The 23,322-nt window shown below is 44.7% G+C and overlaps 4 protein-coding genes and 1 long non-coding RNA gene across 5 annotated transcripts in view; 3 read left to right on the top strand and 2 right to left on the bottom strand.

Annotated features, from left to right (window-relative positions):
* The window catches only part of LOC127308313 (uncharacterized), a 258,300-nt gene that overhangs the window by 167,678 nt on the left and 67,300 nt on the right, over positions 1 to 23,322 (top strand). The gene's annotated exons all lie outside the window — the stretch shown is intronic.
* On the top strand, positions 5,532 to 6,176 carry LOC127310584 (histone H4-like). Its single transcript, XM_051341244.2, has one exon. It carries the CDS (start codon positions 5,635 to 5,637, stop codon positions 5,959 to 5,961), a length of 327 nt encoding a protein of 108 aa, XP_051197204.1. The 5' UTR covers positions 5,532 to 5,634; the 3' UTR covers positions 5,962 to 6,176.
* LOC139832103 (uncharacterized) lies at positions 7,668 to 9,923 on the top strand. The gene is made up of 2 exons (XR_011746681.1): positions 7,668 to 7,826; positions 8,992 to 9,923. It is a non-coding gene; the product is annotated as an uncharacterized lncRNA (long non-coding RNA).
* LOC127308308 (berberine bridge enzyme-like Cyn d 4) lies at positions 11,412 to 13,218 on the bottom strand. The gene has a single exon (XM_051339085.2). The coding sequence runs from the start codon at positions 13,170 to 13,172 to the stop codon at positions 11,613 to 11,615; it is 1,560 nt and encodes a 519-aa protein (XP_051195045.1). The 5' UTR covers positions 13,173 to 13,218; the 3' UTR covers positions 11,412 to 11,612.
* LOC127308309 (protein YELLOW LEAF 1, choloroplastic) lies at positions 16,898 to 19,261 on the bottom strand. The gene is made up of 5 exons (XM_051339086.2): positions 19,127 to 19,261; positions 18,904 to 19,025; positions 18,267 to 18,346; positions 17,405 to 17,492; positions 16,898 to 17,307 (listed from the first exon to the last, which is right to left on the bottom strand). The coding sequence occupies exons 1-5, from the start codon at positions 19,252 to 19,254 to the stop codon at positions 17,087 to 17,089; spliced, it is 639 nt and encodes a 212-aa protein (XP_051195046.2). The 5' UTR covers positions 19,255 to 19,261; the 3' UTR covers positions 16,898 to 17,086.

The raw sequence follows: 23,322 nt of genomic DNA, 5'->3' as shown, positions 1-23,322 counted from the left end.
AGCCCTTAGCTCAACATTCTCCTTCAAGGTAGATGCTTCACAAGAAGTAGAGTTAGTAGCACAAGCATCATTATCAATAGCAATAGGAGAAGGCAAGTTGGCATGCACTTTTAGATAAGAAGCTTTAAGTTGCTCATGCGACTCGGTGAGTTTGGTGAGCGCACTCTCAATGACCCTTGAGCCCTTTTTGAGTTGCTCAAAATCCTCAAGGAGTTTAGCATTAACAAACACAAGCTTATCATTTTTTAGCTTTAGTTCATTTGCCATCTCAAGAGCTCTATCATGGTTTTCCTTTTCTCTAGACAATTCTAGAGCAAAGGTCTCCTCAAGAGCTTCCTTGATGGTTTGTTCTTCTTCAAGTTCATTCTTTAAAGATGCTACATCATCGGCATACTCTCGTTCAAGAGCACCCTTTTTATCAATGGTGTTCTCATGCATCCAAATAAGTTTTTGGCTCTCAATAGCGGTAGTCAAGATTTCAAAGAAGTGAGTGCTAGCAATTTTATCTTTGCAAATAATCTTGAATACACTCTTACCCTTATCGCGTAGAGAGACAACCCAATCCTCTTCTTCATATTCATCCTCATTCTTATCACCACGAGACATATTAGGTTCCATGGTAGGAGGTACCGTGGAACCCTTGGCCATAAGGCATATATGAGGACCGTGAAATAAAGATGAGGAGTTACTTGAGGCTCCTTTCAAGATCTTGTCTTGACCAATAGAATCTTTGGTTTCCTCTACATTGTTAGACACACAACAACTAGAGGAAATAGAATCATTTTTATCATGGCCACAAGACAATGCAAGCATATCATCATTAGATTTTTCAAGCAACTTACACATGATATGCAAGGACTATCAACACAAGAATGTAAATCATTTCTAGTGCTAGATGTGTTTAAGTCCAAAGATGAACCATTGCAATGAGATATAGATGAAGGATCATCAATAGTAAGCTCAATACCAACATTGCAATTTCCATCACCACTCACCATATCATTACCTTGTGTCTTGAAACACTTTGGTGAAGTGGATGAAGATGAGAACTCATCACGGCCGGAAGTGGAAGCAATACAATCATCCTCAATGATATTGGACACATCATATTTATCTCGAAGTTTTGTCCATAATTCATGAGCGCTCCCAAAAGGCATGATTGAAGAAGTAACTACATTGCTCACAACAATGGAAAACACATGAGAAGCAAGAGCATCGAGACAAGAGTTCTTCTTCTCCTCATAAGATAAATTTTGGGGATCCTTAGGAGAAGAAAAACCCATGTCAAGAAATCGCTCCATGTTCGGGGAAATACCCCGCAAAATATTAAGCACATAAATTTTCCATAGATCATAATTTGTGCCATCAAATATAAACAAGTTATTGTGATCTAATCCCCTAACCGACATCTTTACTCTCAAGGCGGTGAAGCCTAAGAATGAGAGACCTTGCTCTGATACCAATTGAAAGGACACGGATGTCGCCTAGAGGGGGGGGTGAATAGGCGATTTAAAACTTTTACGAGATGGGCTTAACTAATGCGGAATAAAACTAGCGTTTACTTTGTCAAGCCCAAAGCATATATACTATGGTTCACCTATGTGCACCAACAACTTATTCTAAGCAAGAGTTCACCTATGTGCACCAACAACTTATGCTAAGCAATACAAGCAAGTATGTGATAGCAAGATATATATAACTTCAAGCACGATGGCTATCACAAGGTAAGGTGCATAAGTAAAGAGCTCGGGTATAGAGATAACCGAGGCACGCGGGAGACGATGATTTATCCCGGAGTTCACACTCTTGCGAGTGCTAATCTCCGGTGGAGAGGTGCGGTTGCTTAGTGCTCCCGAACGCCACAAGAGGCTCACCTTGAGGTGTGGTTGCTCGATGCACACCAACGCCACAAAGGCCTCACCCCAAGATGCGGTACTCACACCACACACCGAACGCCACGAAGGCGCCTCACCTAAATCTCCGGTGACCCTCGCCACAAAGGCCTAGGTCACGGTTCCACTAAGGGATTTCCTTCGAGGCGGAAACCGGGCCTTACACAAAGATTGGGGCACACATCCACAACTTAATTGGAGGCTCCCAACAAATCGCCACAAAGGCCTAGAATCCGTCTAGGGTTCCAAGAACCCAAGAGTAACAACTTCCTTGCTTTCACCTCCACGAATCACCGTGGAGAACTCAAACCGATGCACCAAATGCAATGGCAAGAACACCACAAAGATGCTCAAGTCCTTCTCTCTCAAATTCCAACAAAGCTACAAAAGCTATTGGGGGAATAAGAGAGGAAGAACAAAGGAATTCACAAAGAACACCAAGATCAAGATCTAGAGAGTTCCACTCACAAAGAGATGGATTTGATTGGTAGAAATGTAGATCTAGATCTCCTCTCTTTTCCCTCAAATGGGGGCAAGAATCATGGAGGGATTGAGAGATGGAGCAAGCTTCTCTAGTTCAACAATGGAGGGGAGAGAGAGTGAGAGAAGCACAGCCCAAGGAGGAAGAAGGGGGGTATTTATACCCCCCAAGAAAATCAAGCCGTTTGGGCAAAAACAGGGCCGGATATTCCGGCCCAAGTTGGGGCCGGATTATCCGGGGGCCGGATAATCCGGCCTCAGGGACAAAACCTGGACAAAATCCGGCCAAAAATCCGGCCCCTATCCAGAGCTGCTTTTCTTCCGGTCCTTAGACGATTTCGGGGGGGCCGGATATTTCCGAAATATCCGGCCCGGATAATCCGGCCCGGATATTTCCAAAATATCCGGCCTAAGAAAACTGCAGAAACACCAAAACTAAAACGGGCATAACTTTTGCATCCGGACTCCGATTTCGATGATCTTGGGCTCGTTGAAATCACAACAACGAGCTCTACAACAATATGCATAGAAACATCATAGTCCAGCAAAGGAGGATAGAAACAAATGATGAAAGGTTTGACCTATCTCAAAAAGACATCCCGGTAAAACCTCCAATCTTGAAAATGCAACAAGTTGCCCATGGAAAAACCATTCTCAATGAACTAGAGCTTGTCATGAGAATAAGCACAAGCTCTAAAACATCACATGGATAAGATCCAAATAAAACCAAGAAAGATGATGAACCAAACTCGAAAACGCAACAAGTGATCTATGCGAAATCCGTTTTCGATGAACTAGAGCTTGTCATGAGAATAAGCACAAGCTCTAAAACATCACATGGATAAGGTCCAAATAACAACCAAGAAAGATGATGCAAGGATGCAAAGGTTTGAGCTCTCTCCGAACGATACGATCGAGTTACTCACTCGAGAGCCCTCTTGATAGTACGGCAACTAAACTATAAACCGGTCTCCAACTACACTATGAGACCGGTGAGAAACAAACCCTATCAAGAGCAAACCTTATACTTGCGCATTCCACTTGAGCTCGATGACGACGATCTTGACCTCAACAAGATGGAACGCCTTTCTTGCTTGTGCTTGCTTGACGAAGTCTTGTGGATTGCTCCCCCATAATCCACCATGGGAGAGCTTCTTCTTCGGCGCATCTTCACATATCCATGATCACCATATGGATGGTGGCAAGACTCAAGCAAAGGATCTCTTCGAGATGGCTCATCTTGAACTTGCACTTCATTTCTTCATTCTTCATCATGTTGATGTCTTGAAGTAGCTTGAGGGCTCACTTCATCTTCATCTTCAAGACATACTTGACACTTGATATCCTTCATCAATTTCTTCTTATTGCAACCTTGAAGCCAACATATGGTTCAAGAATTGCCTATGGACAACTCCTACAAATATAACTCAATGCAAACATTAGTCCATAGGGATTGTCATTAATTACCAAAACCACACATGGGGGCTCCATGCACTTTCACTAATCTCTGTCTTCCTGGTCTTCTTTTTGTGGAATCTGATTCGCCACTCCAACATTTTTCGAAGTTTTGTTCAATTTTATTATAATCTACTATTCTTCTAATGGATTATGTATTTTCTATTTTTGAGATGTAATTTCAGTGCGCATAGATTTTATCCTTTTGCAGGTGAACAAAAACTGCAAACGAAAGGGTTTTTTTTCTTGAGGATTTTGGTCTGCATCCTTTTGGAGATTTGCTCTGTGTCTCGGTGAGGACTTCTACATCATCCAGTTATATGTTTTTTAATCTACATTTTGATTGCTACTTTTATTTTGTTGTGTCATCTGCTTGCTTGTAAATCTAGGGTTTGTTTTTAAACCAATATGAATTGCATTTCTATTTGTTTATGCGATTAATAGATTATGTAGTTACTTGTGGACATGTGTCCAAGGGGTTATTCACTTACTTTTCAATTCCGTGTTACGGTTAGGTTTTATCAAGTGGTGTAGCAAGTAGTTACCAAGTGGAGAATCTGCTACTGTTGTTATAATCCACAGCAGCAATCCCAAATATGTTTTGTTCTGACTCACACAAAAGCTATCATAGGTTTTGGAGATTAACTATGACACTTATTTATACCAAATATTTATACTTATTTGTCTAGCATATAGCTCATTAATGTAAGAGGTTAATTTTTTTTGCCACCAACTCTACTATACAAGTTAGCATGTATACAATCAAAACTTAACTCTATTATGTTATGTTTTCAAGTTTTGTTTGGCCCATCTTGGTAAAATCAAATCGTAAAAAGTTAGAAATTATTCATAAAATTAATAATTAGTGGCACTTATATTCATACAATTTATCAATTGCCCGTGTTTATTTTACTGTATTTAAATATCTTGCTAAAAGGCTTTACTACCTAAGTGTACCAAAGGTATGTTGCTAGATATTTGCAGCATAGAACTATCAAGCTTAGCCGCAGCCAACATAAAATTCTAGAACCATAAGGTGCCAACAATTGGTTCGTCCTCAAATAATGTTATCTCTTGTAGCATTAAGTTTATTATTAGTTCCCGCATGTAGTTATGCCTTTTTATTGAAGACATCCATGATTTACAATCATCTAGAGTGCATGGTCATGTATCCGCAATGTCCTCCCCTCATGAAAAAAAAAAGTATCCGCGATGTCCCCAACAAGCATGGAGCAAAACCTAAAAATCCGTTTCGAAGCACAGCACAGGCTGTATGCAGCCTAATATTTTTCAAAATTATAAAGGCTGACTTAAAAAATATCGAATTTTGCGTTGTCTAGCACACCTAGATCTGCACTTTTGTCATTTTTGTGGAGCCTAAAATATAAGATATTTTGTCATGAAAAAATTACACACAGGTAGAATATGGACATATCCAGGTTTATTTTCGAAAATTTTAAAACTATGAACACAAGTTTTTAAATTTTGAAAAAACGGGCTACTTGCTCCAAAAAAGGCTGCTAGCAAGAACCATAATTTACGCGTCTAAACCAGTTTTATCACGGCCACACAATTTCTTCCTGAAACACATCAAAACTTTTGGCGGCAAGGAACACCGCGCTGAAAATCCATCTACCGGGCCCACTTCACGCGGATCGCTCCTCTCGCCTCACCCCAACCCCGCGGCTACAAATCCACCACGCCCACGCTCCACCACCACACACCTGTCCTCAATCCTCATCCCACCTCCCACACACCCACAGCACACCAGTCAAACTCGCCGGAGAAGAAGCAAAATCCGCCGGAGATGTCGGGCCGCGGCAAGGGAGGCAAGGGGCTGGGCAAGGTCGGCGCCAAGCGCCACCGGAAGGTGCTCCTGGACAACATCCAGGGCATCACCAAGCCGGCCATCCGCCGCCTGGCGCGCCGCGGCGGCGTCAAGCGCTTCTCGGGCCTCATCTACGACTACGAGGAGACCCGCGCCGTGCTCAAGATCTTCCTCGAGAGCCTCGAGAACGTCATCCGCGACGCCGTCACCTACACCGAGCACGCAGGACGCAAGACAGTCACCACCATGGCCGTCGTCCACGCGCTCAAGCGGCAGGGACGCAACCTGTACGGATTCGGCGGCTAGGCGGTCAGAGTTTAGAAGCTAGGCCGCATCTGTTTAGGGTTCATGGTCTGCTGTTTAGGTCTGTTGTCGAGTAGTAGTTGCAGCGTCTCGCTGTTGTTCGCTCTTGGTTGACTAGACTGTTGATTTGGTAGAATGGAATGGAAATTTCACTAGTTTACCCTCTACTGCAATCTCTTAGATCTGTTCATATGAGTATGCATGATGTTGGGCTTCAATGTTTCCATTCGGCTACAGTGTTTTGGGCTTCACCCTTAAATTCTTCTGCAATCTCTTAGGTATGTCCATATGAGCGTGCAATCTCTTAGATGTGTCCATATGATTGATGGCTCGGCAATCTGGCATGCAATTCCTGGTTCTCTGGCTCTGTATTAACTGTCCCCCAAATCAATTGTGTTCGGCTTCAGTGTTTCGATTCAATCTATGCCAGCACTGATTTGAAACTCAATTCGAATTCCCTCTGAAATAGCAGCTGCAGGGACTTGATCACCTGCTGAGGAACTTGACTGTTGGCAATTCTTCTTCAGGTGATTGCTTTTTCGCACTTCAGTTCACGTTTTTTGTAGTTCCAGTCTTGTGTTCCCAGTTCTAACACAGGTGCATTGAATTAAGTATTCTGTTCCATAAACTATTAATTTCACGATTACTTAACGTAATCTTGCGTTAATATTGAATTATATGATACAGTCTTCCTTAGGATAGGCAGTGCTGATTTAGTGCTAAAGCTTGAATCATTCCGACTTTCTTTTCTGCTACGCCTGTATGCCATCACCTTTCGCTACTTTGACTAATGTCCTCCGAACTAAAACTGCGGTGTATCTTCCTGGAATCTGCTTTTGAAGTGAATGGGAGAAAATGAAAAACTGGTTCCAAAACTGTTGAAAATAGCTCCTGAAAATCCCCCCTCCATCTTCATCGATGCAATTGGTTCTTTGTCTAGCCAACGCGCACAAGGCAATGAAAGGTAATCCTCTAGGCAGGTCAAAACGAAGCTGTTAGTCTAAATGGAGGCGACTTCTTTAGACATTGTAGTGCACCTGCCAGTTTCTTCTTTTTCCTGGGAAAATGGCAGGAGCGTTGTACTTTGATTAATTATATTATATTACAGGGAGACCCAGATTATTAAGATAAAACCAATCCACATGCACATCTTTTATCTTCATATTTTAATATATGCAAAGCAACTGCCATCGATCACAATTTTTTCAACACTGACTAAACATTTTCTTTTTATGTGCTCATAATATTACAGGGTGTTGGCCATAATGAAGACAAAGTCCTCGTTCCTGCTGCTACTAACATTACATATGCTTTGGATCAGGTAGAGAACATTTATCAATTATTCATCTAATTGCATTGTGCATCTTTCTCTGAAGATACTTAAGTTGTGTATCCGTGTTGTGTTATTTTTACAGAGCTATAGTATTAAACATGTCATAGTTGTACCCCAGTCTGTGCGGTGACGTTTCAAACAAACACACCTACATTTCACTGCCTGACCTTACACATATCCAAGGTAATGAACTGGCAAAAGAAAAAAAACATCAGTTAACTCTGCTCCACATTGACATTGCTACTAACTTCTGTTACCCTTGACCTCTGACACTGATGTCCTGAATTTTCAACAGACCCATGTGATCTTTCCAGGTGATAATGTTGATTGCTGCAGAAGTTCAAGCGGCGCTTCTTGCCATGGTGTCGAGGTAAATTCATCCTAGATATCTTTTTTTGCAAACCAAGTGATACTTCACACCATAATATTGCGTTGTGTGCAATTAGACAGCTAGTCATGGGAGCTCAGAACATATTCTGCGGTGATTCTCGGGTTGCTGTCACATGGGTTGAAGATCTTCAGCACATCCAATTGTGTAATTCTCTTGTAATTTATTATTTCACCACAATTGTTTTCTTGCTCCTTATTCTTAGACTTCTTTTTTTGGAAAGGCTTTACGCCTCAATCTATTCTTGGACTTTTGTATGCAACAGGGAAATGTTACCATGTAGTTTAAAGATTTGAGGGCCCCCGAGACTAGAGAAGGGGTAAAACATGAGTATACAAGTAGTATTCAGTTTACTGACTCCGTGAGCATTTAAGCATTAGTGCCATGTGCAATGTTATGTACCTGCATGCATTACTCACTCCAGTCACATATATAAGACATTTGGACATTTTTTCTAACAGCGTATACTTTTATTGAATAGCAACTGTCAAGGGAAAATCTCGGAGCAGAGCTCTGCTCAGTAACATTTGAAGGTGTCCCCTTTGTTTCTTGATCAAAATTTCATGACTCATTCATGGTTTTTGCATATTTAATAGTTCTCCATATCTGCTCATGGCTATCTAACACGAGTTTACATCTCTTTTAGTTTTTAGTTACATATATTACACTGTGCACATAGTTGCAATCTTTGTGCAAGTTCTCCGTAACAGGAATCAGTGTATGTAACCCGATTCATTTGAGAAATTTATTACCGATTCATTTGAGATTATAGCGAACCTAATGAACAATGTCATATGAAATGTTCTTTTCTGGGATGTGATGTAATCCAAAATGTCCAGCTTCTGTACTTTGGGAGTTCTCACACTGGCTTTTTCTTTAGTCTTTGATTTTTTTTTTGCATCCTCCTCACTGCATTTCTTTAGAGATTCTTCTTTGAGCATACATGTAGAAATCCTTGAGTGAAGTTCTCATCGACCACACAGGCTGATTGATCCCATGGTTGCATATTCTGTGAAAATATAATTATGATGTTGGGAGTGACTTTCTTGCCCGAGGTTTTCTTATGTTTTCTTCTAGATGTTCAGCATACTGCAATTATTAAGTTCCAAGTTTCATGAAACTTCATGATGATCTTAGCCAGTATGCTTGGGTAGTGCTTACATTTTTTTTCCGTATTCATGTTCTATATTCAGTCTACTTTCTTGCTGTCTCTTGTTTCGGGTTTTGTTTCCCGGGTTTGATGTCCTCTTCTGGCAAGTCATATTAATCCTTTTGCTTTTCTCGTGATTTTTTAATCGTGTTTGATCACCAGTTCAACAGGTTTTGTTTAAATATGTTCTGATGGGAAGACATTAGAGGTAGAGGCTGCTCATGGGACTGTCACCAGACATTTGAGGCTACATCAGAAGGGATAGGATACATGTACCAATTGCATAGCTTCTATATATGCTTGGCTCGGGGACTAGAACATACGGTAATCACTATAGTGTAGGTGCTGAATTTTGTGCATGAAGTTAGAAGACCTACTAGAATATTTTTGCTTTCTTCTTTTATTCCTGAAGTCAATTCAAGTGTTAAATTCTTCTATATCTGCTTATGTAGTAACTACATCTTATCCGTTAAAAGGAAAGTTGGATAAAAATCATGGACTACTGTATTCCACACAGAAGCTTGAATCTGCATGTGTTGAAACAGTTTAATCTGGAAAAATAACAAATGATCTTGTGTTTTTAGTCATGGTCCCAAGTAAGCTGATTTATGTATAAGTTTCAGTTTCTGTAGCAGTTGGAAAACTTTGGCTGATATCCTTCTTGTGGACTCATGGATCTGGAGGCACAGTGATACTGTCATTATAAGAAATTATTGATCTCAGAATATGATGTGTTGAACAAAAAAGCTGTTGGCAAATCCTAACATTGTGCACTTTTTACTGCAATTATGATATGTTTCTCTTCGTCGAGCAGCTATGGGTGAAAATAGAAGTTCTAATATTTTTGGATCGATGCTAAAATGCGAATATGTCATCTGATCACTGCCACAATACTTTGTCTTGGACCAAACAGGACAACACTTTTTTTATATGCCGTATGCTTCTTTCGTGCGTTTCCCTAATTACGTCATAGCAGTGCTGTGTAAGTCGATCTGTAGGCAATTCAAAGCAGAGACATGTTGCAAAGACTATCTCTATGTAGCTATACTTTCCTTTTGAATTAATAGTCAAAATTATTTTCTTGATCTCTGTTAGGAGCTTACTAAACCAGAAGTTCCCGCTGCATGTATCTTCTTCACCTTAATCCTTGTTTTGGTAGATCGTTTTTTTAGCATTACATGTGGAACTATTTTTACTGTTTCTATGATTCCATCTTAATATCTATGCAATGTGCTTATGGAAATCTATCCCAACCTTTTTGCCCGGAAGCACACGTGTAGTAAGTTGCTGCCTGCATGGACGGATGGATCTTTTTTATTTTCCAATCGGGCTTCTTACCCTTTCCATTTCATGCAAAACGGAGATACAGAGTTCAACTTATCTTTACAGAATCAGATGAAGAAAGGGGAGAGGAATTAAGAAGCGAGCTGGTGCACTAAAAGGAAACACACTGCGACGTTTCGATCTCGAAAATACCACTATGGTATGGGGCAAAACCTATTGCCACCTAAACTCAACATAGTTCAAGAACTACAACAAAAGCTCGACCAACATAAAAAATAACCAAGTTTAGGAAGTAAACAACTGCCAACAAGCAGGACCCTATTATGCTCCAGAACCAGATAATCGATCAGGCGCTAATCATGGCGCGATTGGATCAGCACCCACCCTGACACTTAATATTCTTTTGATGCTCGAGGAGATTATTGGCATTTCCTCTGATCCATATTAATTGTCGCTGATTTAGTAAAATTGTACTAAATGAGGAACGCTTAATATGAATCGGAAGGAGTATTATAATCAACACAATATTCATGCTGTCAGATTAGCTATCCATGACAATTTTCTTTTATCCACGAGCAGAACCCTGCATATATATTCTGGGGGTGTGACTATTTCTCAGTCGACTGAGAACTAACTTCGTTCTCAGTTAGATGATGTCATCACATCTCAGTGTTAACTCATGACTAGCACGAATCACAATACAAATCAAATGGTGTAGGACTTAACTGAGCAAGAAGTTAGCAAATCCCATATTCTGGTCCTATTTGTTGCCTCTGTAACTATGTAAGTGTGGTTTTAATTAGTACACACTAGTAGGGAAAAGCCTACCTGTCGTGTGCCGAATTGGACTATTAGTCATGGGCCCTCGCCGCCAGTGGTAAGAACCTAATAGTCGCGATCAAATTCTGTGTAATTGCCGCGCGTGCTGTAGCCGCACGCGAAAAAAAGCTCGACACGCGACTGGTACGATGATACCTGTCGCGTGCCAAAATTGGCAAGTGCTGCCGGTAAGATTTGGACCCGGGTGCAGCCGGGGCCCACATAGTAGTCGCGTGCCGTCCGTGTCCGCCCACTTCCAGTAAGTGATTATCACTCGCGTGCGCCTATCGCGCCCGTTTCTAAAAAGAGCAGTCGCGTGTGCCAGACTGCGCCCGTTTCTATTACTCATGCCCCTATAGCCATTTTCCTACTAGTGACGGTGTCAATGCATCTCTTTTTATACTAGAATTAAACCATGGAGTTCATTTAGTTGCCCTCATTCGAAGTTTTTTGTTTTGCCCCTAGTAAAACACACAACATGCGACAACTGGCCCTATCATAAACATGAGCATCGTCACCAGCATGGATGTGGCAATCCAGTCGAACACAGTTTATTCAGAAAAGTAAACTGCTTTGCAAGTTGCAACTTGACAAGGAGCAATTGTTGGACCAGCAGTACGTCATGCATCACCATGGATCGAATCGAACGAATTAATCGGGTCTCTGGCATGCAGCTAGCTCTAGAGCAACGGCGGGATGCTCTGCTCGTTTCTGAAGTAGTCGGTCGGATCCACTGCTCCTTTCACCGTCGCCAGCCTGCGGTAGTTGCTCATGAAGTACCGCTCGCCCCAGACCTCGCCGCCGTCGAGCGTGTTCACGTCGTCCACCACCACGTTCTGGCCGATGTCCAGGTCCCGGAAGTTGACGTACGCCCGCCTCGGGTTCTTGCTCACGTGCTGCTCCATGAAGTCGTAGAAGTCGTCCAGCCAGTCCGCCGGCGCCGCCGTGCCGCCATCGCCCTGCCAGAACACGAGGTACTGGATGACGTAGAGCACGCCGTTCCGGTGCGGGTACGGCGTCGCGTCGGCGGGGACGCTGTCCATGAACCCGCCGTGGGGCTCCAGCATGATGTACCCGGAGCCGCTCATCTCGAACCAGGAGAAGACGTCCTTCCACGCGGCCTTGGGGATGGGCCGCCGGACGTAGTCAGACTTGACCTTGAAGGAGAAGCTCATGCTACCGGTCCTGTTCAGGAGCACCTCCTCCGGCGTGCCGATGTTGTCCAACGTGGTGAAGGACAATGCCGCGGACTCGAGCCAGGTCATGGACCGGCAGTCGGCGCTCGTCATGCCGAGCTCCGGGAACCGGCGGCTCATCGTGGCCACGAGCGAGCTGCACGTGCCGAGGTACACGGCCAGGAACAGGGCTTCCTGCCCCTGCACTTTGACCCTGATGGTGAGGTCGTCAGGGAGTGATGGCCCCACAACTTGCCATGTGGTGAGGATGTCGATGGCGCCCTGGTCAAGCGTCTTCCCGATGCTGAACACGGTCACCGTCGGCGGGACCTGCACGAGCTGGATCTTCCACGAGAGCACGACGCCGAAGCTCTCTCCGCCACCGCCTCGGATGGCCCAGAAGAGGTCCTCCCCCATGCCGTCCCTGTCCAGGAGATCCCCGTTGGCGTTGACCATCCTGGCGTCCAGGACATTGTCGATGGAGAGGCCATACTTGCGCATCATCATGCCGATGCCTCCGCCGCTGAACTGGCCACCCACGCCGACGGTCGGGCACTCGCCGGCCGGGAACGCGACGCGCGAGTTGTTCTTCGCGATGGCGTAGTAGAGCTCCCCGAGGGTCGCGCCGGATTCAACCCAAGCCGTGGACTCGGGATGGTTGACGCTAACGGAGCGGAGGCTGGCAAGGTCGAGCACCCCGAACACCTCATCGGGCAGTGCCGACCGGTAGGACAGGCCCTCGTAGTCGTGGCCGCCGCTACGCACGCGGAGGCGCACGCCGTGCCGGCGGCCGCAGAGCACGGCGGCCTGGGCGTGGCGGGCGTCGGTCGGCGTCACGATGCAGAGCGGCCTCGCCGTGGCGTTGGTGAAGAACCTGGGGTTCTTGATGGAGGAGGCCAGCACGTCGGTGAAGCTGCTGGAGCTCTGCTCGTAGACGAGCTCGCTAGGGAGCTTCTCCCTTAGGCATTGGATGAACTCGCCGGGGTAATGTGGGGAAGGGACCGAGATCAGGTACCATGAGAAGCAGCTCAGTAGGAACGAGAGTAGGCGTTTGGGCTTAGCCATCGTTTGCTTGTGGCAGTGAGAGAGCTGTGGTAATTATTTGTTTTGCAGTACCAAATAACTGGTATGAAAGATGGCTAAGACGATTCTCCATTTCGAAAAAGTGAAAGACGCATCGGATGATCGATCCTCCGTGCGAGTTAGCGATGTGTGGCCAGCCGCGTGCATCCCTTCGTCTGGCCCTCCTCGTTCCACGAGTTTTTTCTTCCAGCCTTACTCTTTGTTCCAGAAATGTCATTTTTTTCTTTCCTGCCAAAACCTCTATGCACGTTTTAACCGTCGATTTTATTCAGCTTTGTTGTCTCTCCCGTCTCTTTCTGAGGAGTCCGAGCGTATCTTCACTGATCTCCTCTTTGTTGTCTCTCCTCTATGTTATCTCTCCCGTCTCTTTCTGAGGAGTCCGAGCGTATCTTCCTCCGTCAGGTCCGCTGCCTGGAACTTTGGTGTCATCATGGTGAATAAACAGATGGCATATGTAGGTTTATTTTAGAGCCGATGTGCCTCGGAAGATCCAGAGGAGGAAGAGATGAAGAACACACACGATGACACAAGGTTTACCCAGGTTCGGAGCCCGCGTGAGGAAGTAACACCCCTACTCCTGCTTGTCTGTGATGTATAAACACACTATGAGAACTACAATGGTGCTCCTAGAGCTGTATGAGAGAGGTTGAAGACAAAGTGCTGTCGCTAGAGGTAGAAGAAGAAGTGAATGAGCTAGTAACTAAGCATTTCGTGCAAGAGCAATGGAGTGCTACCTCTCCTTATATAGTGGAGAAGTATATTACAAGACAAGGAGCCCTAGCATGGGCTAATCCTGAGAATTTTTTGCTTACCTCGGACCGGACTTGGATCGTAGCTTTGACCTTGGCTCGTAAGGTCCTTTCTTCTGGCACTGTGGCACTGACCACTATAGCTCCACGCATTGTAGCCTCCTTCGTCATCAGCCGTGCTCTGGCCCCTGTTGGAACTTAGCGATGCTCTAGTCATGAGGAGATCCTCCGTATCTCCTTCATGTCTGTAGTGGCCTGAGCGGATCATTGATTTCAGGACCGGCACATGACTGTTAGCACTATGCCGGATCCCTATCTCGGTTTTATCTGAACATGCTGGATCTTCGTCCTTCGTCCTTCTTGCCGAGCTCCGGCATAACTTGAACTCCTCCGGCTTAAGGTACGCCAATATCTTCATTCCGGCATATACATGCCGGTATTCCGGATCGTACAATCCGGATGACCTTTAATCTGGTCACCATCATTTTAAGCGATAACCAAGCTTATCCGGCTTACTCATATAACCCGGTGATTAGTCATATGACTTAGGCATATTAGCCATGCTCTTGACCTACCGGGGGTCATCCCCCCGACATCTGGGCTCACGCCGAAGGGCAGAGCAAGTGCACAACACTTCATCATGTTCCCCTTAATCGTCCTCCTCCTTATCGTCCAGGCCAACGCCTCGCTTCCGGTTGAAGAAGCCCACGGCACCGAGGTATCCTCCTTGGTGACGTGGGTCGAACTCCCACAACGCAAAGGAGTGCCAGTTGTAGGAGTCGATTGCGAATGTCGGATCGTCGCGCAGATCCGACGGGAGGATTAAACGGAGGCGACATACCTCATCATGCCGCCCGCGTCCCTCGCGTGGCACCGGAGGCATCGGCACCCGCCGCGAGTTGAGGAGCCAACCCGCCGGCAGGTTGACATCCGGCCAGGGCACCAAGCGACCCTCATCAAATAGTCGCCGTGCATGGTCCACCAGGATGTAGCGGCGGTCTCACTCCTTGCCACCGCGAAACGAGCTGGCCTCCTAGTAGTGCTTGGTCTTGTGGAAGGGCCATCCTTTGCCCATGGTGTTGGCGTGCTCGGAGGAAATGGCCGTGGGTGATGGCTATGACAATGGTGTGGCGAGGAGTGGACGCGGCTTCTCCCCTTAAAAGGGCGGACACACTACCTTGCCTTTAATGCTTGGCGCAGAACCCCTAGGGCCGCTAGCACCAACACTGGCGCACGGAAGACGAGGCAACCCCATTAACTCGGTGCAATGAAGTCCTCAGCGACGCCGTCCGTCAGTACTGGCTTGCAGAAGCCAAACAGGCGAGTAACTGCCAAGAGGGCCCGAGGGCAAAGGGCGTGGACACGCGTGCTGACCGGCTATGTCCACGGCAACGCATTTGTGACCCAAATTTGACAATTCAATACCATTAATATTTACAGTAAGAACTCCTCTCGCTCATTTTCTCTTCCATGAAACAAAAGCGCTGCCTCTAGCCGTCCCTCCACCTACGCCTCCTCCATAGATCAGTTCCCCCTCCTTCAATTGGCCTCGCCGGTGTCGGGTGGAGTGGAAACCCCGATATGTGCTTAGAGTTCTTAATAAAAGTAGTCTTTTCAATATATTTGGTTAGAGTTATGGTAGCATCTTCTTTCTTGCCTCCGCGACAATGGAGATTGCAGCTTCTACAATAAGTGATGATCTTCTGTCCTTCGTTCGACGATAGGCTAGATCTTCTTCCTGACATCAATGGTGGTCCTCGAAGATTAAATTTGTCTAGGTATGGTCCTTTAGATCTTACTTCACCAGATCGGTTTTGGATCTTTTCTCATGGTTGCCGCGAGGAGGTTTTTGCTTTCAATATTTGTCCTGGCTGCTACGTCCCCGACAATGGTAATCCGTACTTTCGGCTCTCCAATGACATCGACCAAGCTGTTCGGTTGCTTTTCCCTGACATACTGGTGTTGATACTCTTACCGATGTTGATTGATTACTTGAATGGCTGCAACCATGCACGTAGCCTTGATATTGCAACTTAAATTAAAATTATAGGAAAAACTCCATTGGTATTTACAGGATATTTACGTCGACTCCTTTCAAAAAAGTACAAGATTGTGTCATGGAAGAAGAAAGAGTTTGAAGACCTTAAAAATTACTTGTTTTGTTTTAGACTTTATTTTGCAATTGACAACTCATGTATCTCTACCTCTACGATATATTTATTCTTAATGTTTGGCATTTTTTTATTATTATGATATTATGTCTATGTGTATCCGAGGATGCTTTGCCTTTCGAGAAATTTTTTGCCCCCCATGAACCCCACCGATCGTGCTTTCCTACCACCAAAAGTTAAAGATAGCTTTATCCAAGTGAAATGAAGAGAGTGGATAAATGAAGACCGAGTTACATGTAACTCTTTATTTTTTTAAATCATAAATCATATTCTTACGTTTTAAAAAATTCCGAAAAAAATCCTAGATGTAGCCAATGATGGAATCTACAAACTTGCAAAATCTCAATGTGAAATTCTTATTACTTTAGGCTACATAAAAATGACAAACGTGTGGATCTGAGAATAGTGAATAATGCACGAACTATAAAACCTATCAAATTTTGTCATTTTTGTGTAGTCTACAATACAAAGAATTTCACATTGATATTTTGCATGTTTGTAGATTTCATCATTGTCTACATCCAAGATTTTTTTTCAGATTTTTTTGAAACTTAAAACTATGATTCCCAATTTTTTAAAATAAAGGGATACATGTAGCTCAATTTCCATTTGCAGTTTTTGGTGAAATGATATAGTATATTTGTGTTTTTTTTATTTTGAAACGAGATCAAAGAAAATGTATTGCACTTTCCTTTGATCATAACATTTGAAGCAGACGAATGGATACCGTCATATAAATTTTTTTCCTACTCCTACACTCAGATTTTCCTATGAACCAAAAAGGCCCTGAAGCGGAAACATTAGTGCCACTTGCTTCTGGTGTGCAATCTCAAGCCCTCCACATCCCGTCCAACAGCTACGGTTGCTACTTCTCAGTTCATTCTCTCGCCAGTAATTCTAGTCTGATAACACTGCTCAGCAAGGTAACACATCACCGGACCGTCTGTGAAACAAGCTAGTACAGAAAAGCAGCTAGCTACTGTGGTGCGAGCCCATTGTCGTAGTCGCTGCCCCTGCGCGGCCCACTCTGCAAGTTCCTCTCGAACTCCCTCAGGTAGTCCAGAAGCAAAACGATCACGAAGAGGATGAATCCGCCGGAGGAACTGCTGCCACCGCCACCACCACCACCTCCTCCACCACCAAACCGGAACGGTGGGAACCCGACGCCACCATCATCGAGCCTGGGCTTCACCTTCTCTGCGATAAAGCGAAGAAGTGAGTGACAAATTTCACTGGAAGCACAGCTCTGCAGTGCACCTTAACTGAACAGCAAAATGCAGATGCCTTCCATTACCTTTAACTGAACCCGATGGTGGAGAGGTGGGTCCAGAGAATGATTTGCGGGTGGCGGTTTGTGTCTGGTTAGCACAGCATGTTATGTTCTGCACAAGAAGAAAGATTCAGGTTTTCGTGACATGCTTTCCGGAATTGCTGGTCAGAGCGCAGAATCAAATGAATTTATCAAGTTTATCCTGTTGTTCTAATTTACAAGATGCAGGAATGTTTAACATTTCAGATTTATGAACAATGGTAAAAGGATATCCCTGGAACTATACAGCATCACTTTGGTACATATTCTACATACACCAGCAGGTGATTGTAGAACTTCAGATAAACGAAACACCTTTATTTAGCAACAGAAATGGGTTTTGTATGGATTTTATAAGCTACCTCAAGTTAATTTTGAAGCTTAAAATTGACCAGGTTACAAACTTCCTTTCTTTTTTGCATTCCTTCTGTCTAGCTAGCAGGAATAGTATGCATGAAAAAATTGAAATGGATAGCATTCACATAATCTAAGTAATAAGAGGAAACTGATCACTTCTGTTTGCAAGGCTTAATATCCTGCCAGCTACACAATGTTATGACGAATTATTTTGCAAGTACAGAAATCGTGGCTTCCACCAAATGTAAAGGCCTTAAATTTGTTACCTATCAGTATTCTTCCATTTTTAAGTCAAAAACATTGGATTGTTTTCCTTTTTTTTTTCATGACAGGAACTTATTTCATTTCATTCTTCTGTATGTCAAATACCATATTGAATTATTTTTTAAAGCATTTTCCACCTAAAATTTACAACGGCGAGATAAGAAGACAAGCGAGCATGTCACAGCACCACACAAAATAAAATAAAATAAAATAAAGCACATCTTACAGCTTTGGCAGAGATGATGTTGTTGAGTTTATTCCTCCGAGACTGCGAACCCGAGATAGACAGCAACCCCCAGCTCTGTCCTGCACCAAATATTATAAGTTGTGTGTGAGCTTGGTAAACAAAAGCTGTACCATACTTAGCAGTAAGCACCATCTCCTAGTATTAAATTACATTCAGACATGACATCTTCTTTCGCGCGTGGGGTTTCAGCGAAAACACCGGTTGGCGCAAACTTAACCCACTGTCGAAGCGCCACATTCCATTGGCACAAGATTTAGTCGTTACCAAAGCCTATATGCAATGCAAGGTAGTGCACTAAAGATGTAACTAGAAGTGCTTCTCCTTCATCAAACATTTCGAGGGGCAAGGAACTCTTTGCTCCAACTGAAAATTGTTCACTTTGCTATGTCGAAGTGATGCTTCCTGATTCTTAATACGAGCAGGACTGCAGGAGGGTGCTCAAACACTGAACGGCTACGATTTAACTCAGTGCGCATGCAAGTATTAAGTCAGAAAATTGCAGCAATTTCTTTTCCCAAACTATGTCATTTGCTCAGGAGAACAAAAAATCGAACGGCGGCACAGTTCTTGGATAAGATATAGAGGCGACGCGACGGATGTGACGAGCGGCACCAACCTCGATCTCCCCCCATCCTCTGGTGCGCGGCGGGCCGCAGGAGAAGAGAACTCGGCGCGGACATTGTGGCGAGCGGGAGCATGGCGGCCGGCGGCGGCGTGGATACAGGTCGGTGAAGGGCCCTGGACAAGAAAATCACAAGAGCATGGAGGATGGCTAGGAATGAGGGAGGAGGGAAAGGAGAAGAAGTCTGGTTGCAAGGCAGGCTGGGCGACGATGATACCTTGCAGCAGCTCCAGACGAGAGCGCGGCGGCAATGGAGGTTTCGGGGCTTTGTGCTGTGGTCAGAGTGAGGGACGGCGACGAGCAGCGCAGCGTGGCATGCGGCCGGGGCAAAAGAAGGTTATCCATTGGGGCCTTTTTCATAGAAACTGAACTTTTCAAAGGGTTTTTTTGAACTCGACTTTTTAAAGGGTTTGTAGTGATAATTTTACGAAATCTTTTCTACAGAAGTGATTTGGCTTGGTTTGAACTTGTTAGAAGCTTTTTTGCGAGTCGCTCTGCAGATTTCAAGAGAAACTATGACGAAAATGCACTAGCCCTAGTATTATGAGAAGAAAAAAGTCCACTTCTCGTCCTTAAACTTTTGAGGAAGTTCACATTTCGTCCTAAATTTATCTTTAGTTTAGAACGGGCCTTGAACTCTCGGAATAGTTCACTTTTCATCCTTTTTTGGTTTAATTACGAAAATCGCTCACATGGAAAGAAGAAACAATCAGCCAACCGAATTGTATTGAACTAGACCAAGCGCAAGCTAGTTGGGATCATAATGAAAACATTGAAACCCTTGTGTCCCCGACACTACTAGTATAATCATTATAGGTAGGAATGTATTATGTGGCGCACCTACAAGTGTGTGCTCCACAAAAATATTTCTATGACCATAGAATCTTCTTCCTTTTTGTGGCGCATGGGGCAACATAAATTCTGTGGCGCACCCACATGCGCCACAAAAATAAATATCTACCGCGTGTGATTTCTGTGGCGCATGGCATATGCGTCACAGAAGCTGAAAACGGTGCGCCCGCCTATGTGCCCATGCTGCGTTGCCTTGAGTTTTCTGCACCCGTGGCAGATAATTGCCTAGCTCACCAGGATAAGGACTAAAATTGAACTATTCTTACAGTATAAGGGCCATTTTGAACCCAACAAAAGTTCTAGGACAAAAATGAACTTCCACTAGAATTTAAGGACTAAAAGTGGACTTTTTTCGGCTGGAAGCCGTGTTCCTGGCCGTGTACCTCGGCACGTGCAGCTCGCTCGTGGCCACGATGGGCCGCCGGTTCCCGGAGCTCGGCATGACGACCGCCGACTGCCGGTCCATGACCTGGCTCGAGTCTGTGGCCTTGTCCTTCACCCTTGGCCAACATCGATTGGCACGTCGGAGGAGGTGCTCCTGAACAGGACCGGCAGCATGAGCTTCTCCTTCAAGGTCAAGTCCGACTGGCTGGACGACTTGTACGGCTTCATGGGGCAGCACCTGAGCACAAACCCAAGGGAGGCGTACGTGAACTTCCGGGACCTGGACATCGGCCAGAACATGGTGGTGGACGACGTGAGCACGTTCGACGGCGGCGAGGTGTGGGGCGAGCGGTACTTCATGGGCAACTATCACAGGCTCGCGACGGTGAAAGCGGCAGCTCTACAGGAATGGACGCATACGCCGACGGCCAGCTGCCCTCGACGTAGGCTACGCCGACGGCAGCCCTCGGCGTATGGCGTCGGTGTTTAGGTCCCTCGGCACGGTAAAACCGTCGGCATACAAATTTTAAAAATTCGAATTTTCTTTTTTCCAAAAAAAATTTAAAAAAACAATTTGGAAAAAAATATTATTTCTATATGCCGACGGCAGCCCTCGGCATAGAGTTTTAAAAATTTAAAAATTTTAATTTTTTTACACCGTTTTTTTCTTTTTTTTACTTATTTATCTTTCATCATACACTTTTAACTCTAAGTACACTTAATCTCAAGTTAAATTACAATCATGGTTAAACTTCCCAGTCGGTCACCCATCCTCATACTACTCCAACCTCAGCACGATTAGCTTCTTTGTTCCATTCGGATGAGCTTCCCTTAAAGAATTGACACCTTACTCATAATAATAGCCTATCAACTCTATTAACTCTTGGACCGTGATGTCACAACTCTTTATTTTTGAATTCCAAACAATTACTTAAGTAAACAATAATGAATATATAAGTAACAATGATTAATAATATGGAATTAAAATAACAAAAAAATGATTTTATTTTTTTATTTTTTTCTATTTAATATGGAATAATTAATATCTTTAAATCGAAAAATTGAATTTCCACAAATAATATGTCTAAATCGATCAGAAAAATGAGAGGAATCTAAATATAACATCCATATCATCATTTGAACCTAAAAATTAGAGGAATCCAAATATGACGTTCAGTTTGCCATCTAGCCAAAATGGCCCCCTCGGGAGATGCGAAATGGCCGTACCGAACGCGCTGGTGCACTGTTCGCAAACACGCTAAACGGAAAAAAATTAGCACATAAAGTGATGTGCTATAGACCTAAAAACATTTTTCGCGGAATTTATTGAGCGCCGGAAAGTGTACCCCTATTTCAAATCCGGTCAGTTTCCAGCGGATTCGGCGGGACACCGCAAGAAGCCGCAGAGATTCCCAAATAGCTAGCGTACACATATGGCATGTGATATGTGGTACGAAGGCGGTGTCCTACCACTACGCGGAGGTCTCGCGCAATACTAAAATGCGCCCCATGTAGCTGCTTCACAAAAAAAACCATTTTGGCACGCCGAAAATAAAAAAAACCATCTCACATGGGTCGGATTGGAAATCCGCTCCCGGGGCCTTGCTTCCCATCCCAGGTACCACACACGTGCCAAATATGGCCTCGGTCCGACAAACTATGCGGTGTCACAGACCGTTTCCTACTTATTTGCCCTAAAAGCCTTAGAACTCCGGACGTGATAGCTCTGTTTGTGAAGGGTTTTCCAAAATAATTGTTATATCCTAATTCTAATTTTTGGAGTGGTTACTAGGACACATGAAATGACGCCATGTGGCTTCAAGGGATTTTCTAACTTAGTTTAAATTGCCATCCGACCAAAACGGCCCCACGGAGATGCAATATGGCCGTACCGGGCGCGCTGGTGCACCCGTTCACCATCGCGCTAAACGGAAAAAATTTAGCACATAAAGTGATGTGTCGTATACCTAAAACATTTTTCACGGAATTTATTGAGCGACGGAAAGTGTACCCCTAGTTCAAATCCGGTCAGTTTCCAGCGGATTCAGTGGGACACCGCAGGAAGGCGCAGGGATTCCCAGATAGCTAGCGCGCACATATGGCATGTGATATGTGGTGCGGAGGCGGTGTCCTAGTACTACGCGGAGGTCTCGCGCAATACAAAAATACGCCCCGTGTAGCTGCTTCACAAAAAAAACCGTTTTGGCACCCTGAAAATGAAAAAATCATCGCCCATGGGTCGGATTGGAAATCCGCTTCCGGGGCCTTGCTTCCCATCCCAGACATCACGCGCGTGCCAAATATGGCCTCGTTCCGACAAACTATGCGGTGTCACGGGCCGTTTCCTACTCATTTCCCTAAAAAGTCATAGAACTCCGGACTTGCTAGCTCTGTTTGTGATGAGTTTTCCAAAACTGTCGTATCCCAATTTCGTCTTTTGGAGTGGTTACTAGAACACTTAAAATGACGCCATGCGGCTCCGCGGAATTTTCTGACTTCGTTCAATTTGCCATCTGGCCAAAACGGGAACCCGATGACATATAAGAAAGTGTTTAAATTGTTACTATGTTAATATGATACTGTAATATGCATGATTTTGACATAAATGGATAGAGGATGTTTTTCTGAACATTTTGATACCTTGTACGCATTTTTCTGACATCATATGAATTAGTTATGATTTTTACAAAATTTGACAAATTTGAAAAATAGTCTACGCCGAGGGTGGCCGTCGGCGTAGCCCTGTCTACGCCTAGGGCCAAGTATATGCCGAGGGCTTCCCTCGGCGTAGACTTCGCTACGCCGACAGCAATGATACGCCGAGGGTTAGACGGCTGGCTGGCCGTGCCGGGCCATACGCAGGCCGTCGGCGTACGTCGCCATTCCTGTAGTGCAGTGGATCCGACCGACTACTTCAGAAACGAGCAAAGCATCCCGCCGTTGCTCTAGAGCTAGCTGCATGCCAGAGACCCGGTTAAGAGCATCTCCACTCGTCTCCCCGACTAGGCCCCCGAGGGGCGTTTTTTCAACCCGAACGGCGTAATTCGGCCCAGTTGCGCCCCCGGTTCCTCGTTTTCGTCCGGATTTGGGCCTAAATTCATCCGGCGATTCCACGCCGTCCCCGGCCCCCCGGGGAGCGGTCGGGGACTCCGGACGAAACGAAAACGCGCGAAACGT

The sequence above is a fragment of the Lolium perenne genome, chromosome 6 (genome assembly GCF_019359855.2).
Source record: "Lolium perenne isolate Kyuss_39 chromosome 6, Kyuss_2.0, whole genome shotgun sequence".
NCBI classification, from domain to species: Eukaryota; Viridiplantae; Streptophyta; class Magnoliopsida; order Poales; family Poaceae; genus Lolium; species Lolium perenne.
The sequence above is the reverse complement of the archived record's forward strand: the minus strand, read 5'-3'. Positions and strand labels throughout refer to the sequence as shown.

Excerpts from the sequence above, each read along its gene's own strand:
- LOC127310584 (XM_051341244.2), top strand. The coding sequence starts at position 5,635 with ATGTCGGGCCGCGGCAAGGGAGGCAAGGGGCTGGGCAAGGTCGGCGCC.
- LOC127308308 (XM_051339085.2), bottom strand. The coding sequence starts at position 13,172 with ATGGCTAAGCCCAAACGCCTACTCTCGTTCCTACTGAGCTGCTTCTCA.
- LOC127308309 (XM_051339086.2), bottom strand. The coding sequence starts at position 19,254 with ATGGATAACCTTCTTTTGCCCCGGCCGCATGCCACGCTGCGCTGCTCG. Across the intron at positions 18,347-18,903 it reads GAGGATGGGGGGAGATCGAG|GACAGAGCTGGGGGTTGCTG; the intron begins GTTGGTGCCGCT and ends TATTTGGTGCAG. Across the intron at positions 17,308-17,404 it reads ACCATCGGGTTCAGTTAAAG|AGAAGGTGAAGCCCAGGCTC; the intron begins GTAATGGAAGGC and ends GCTTTATCGCAG.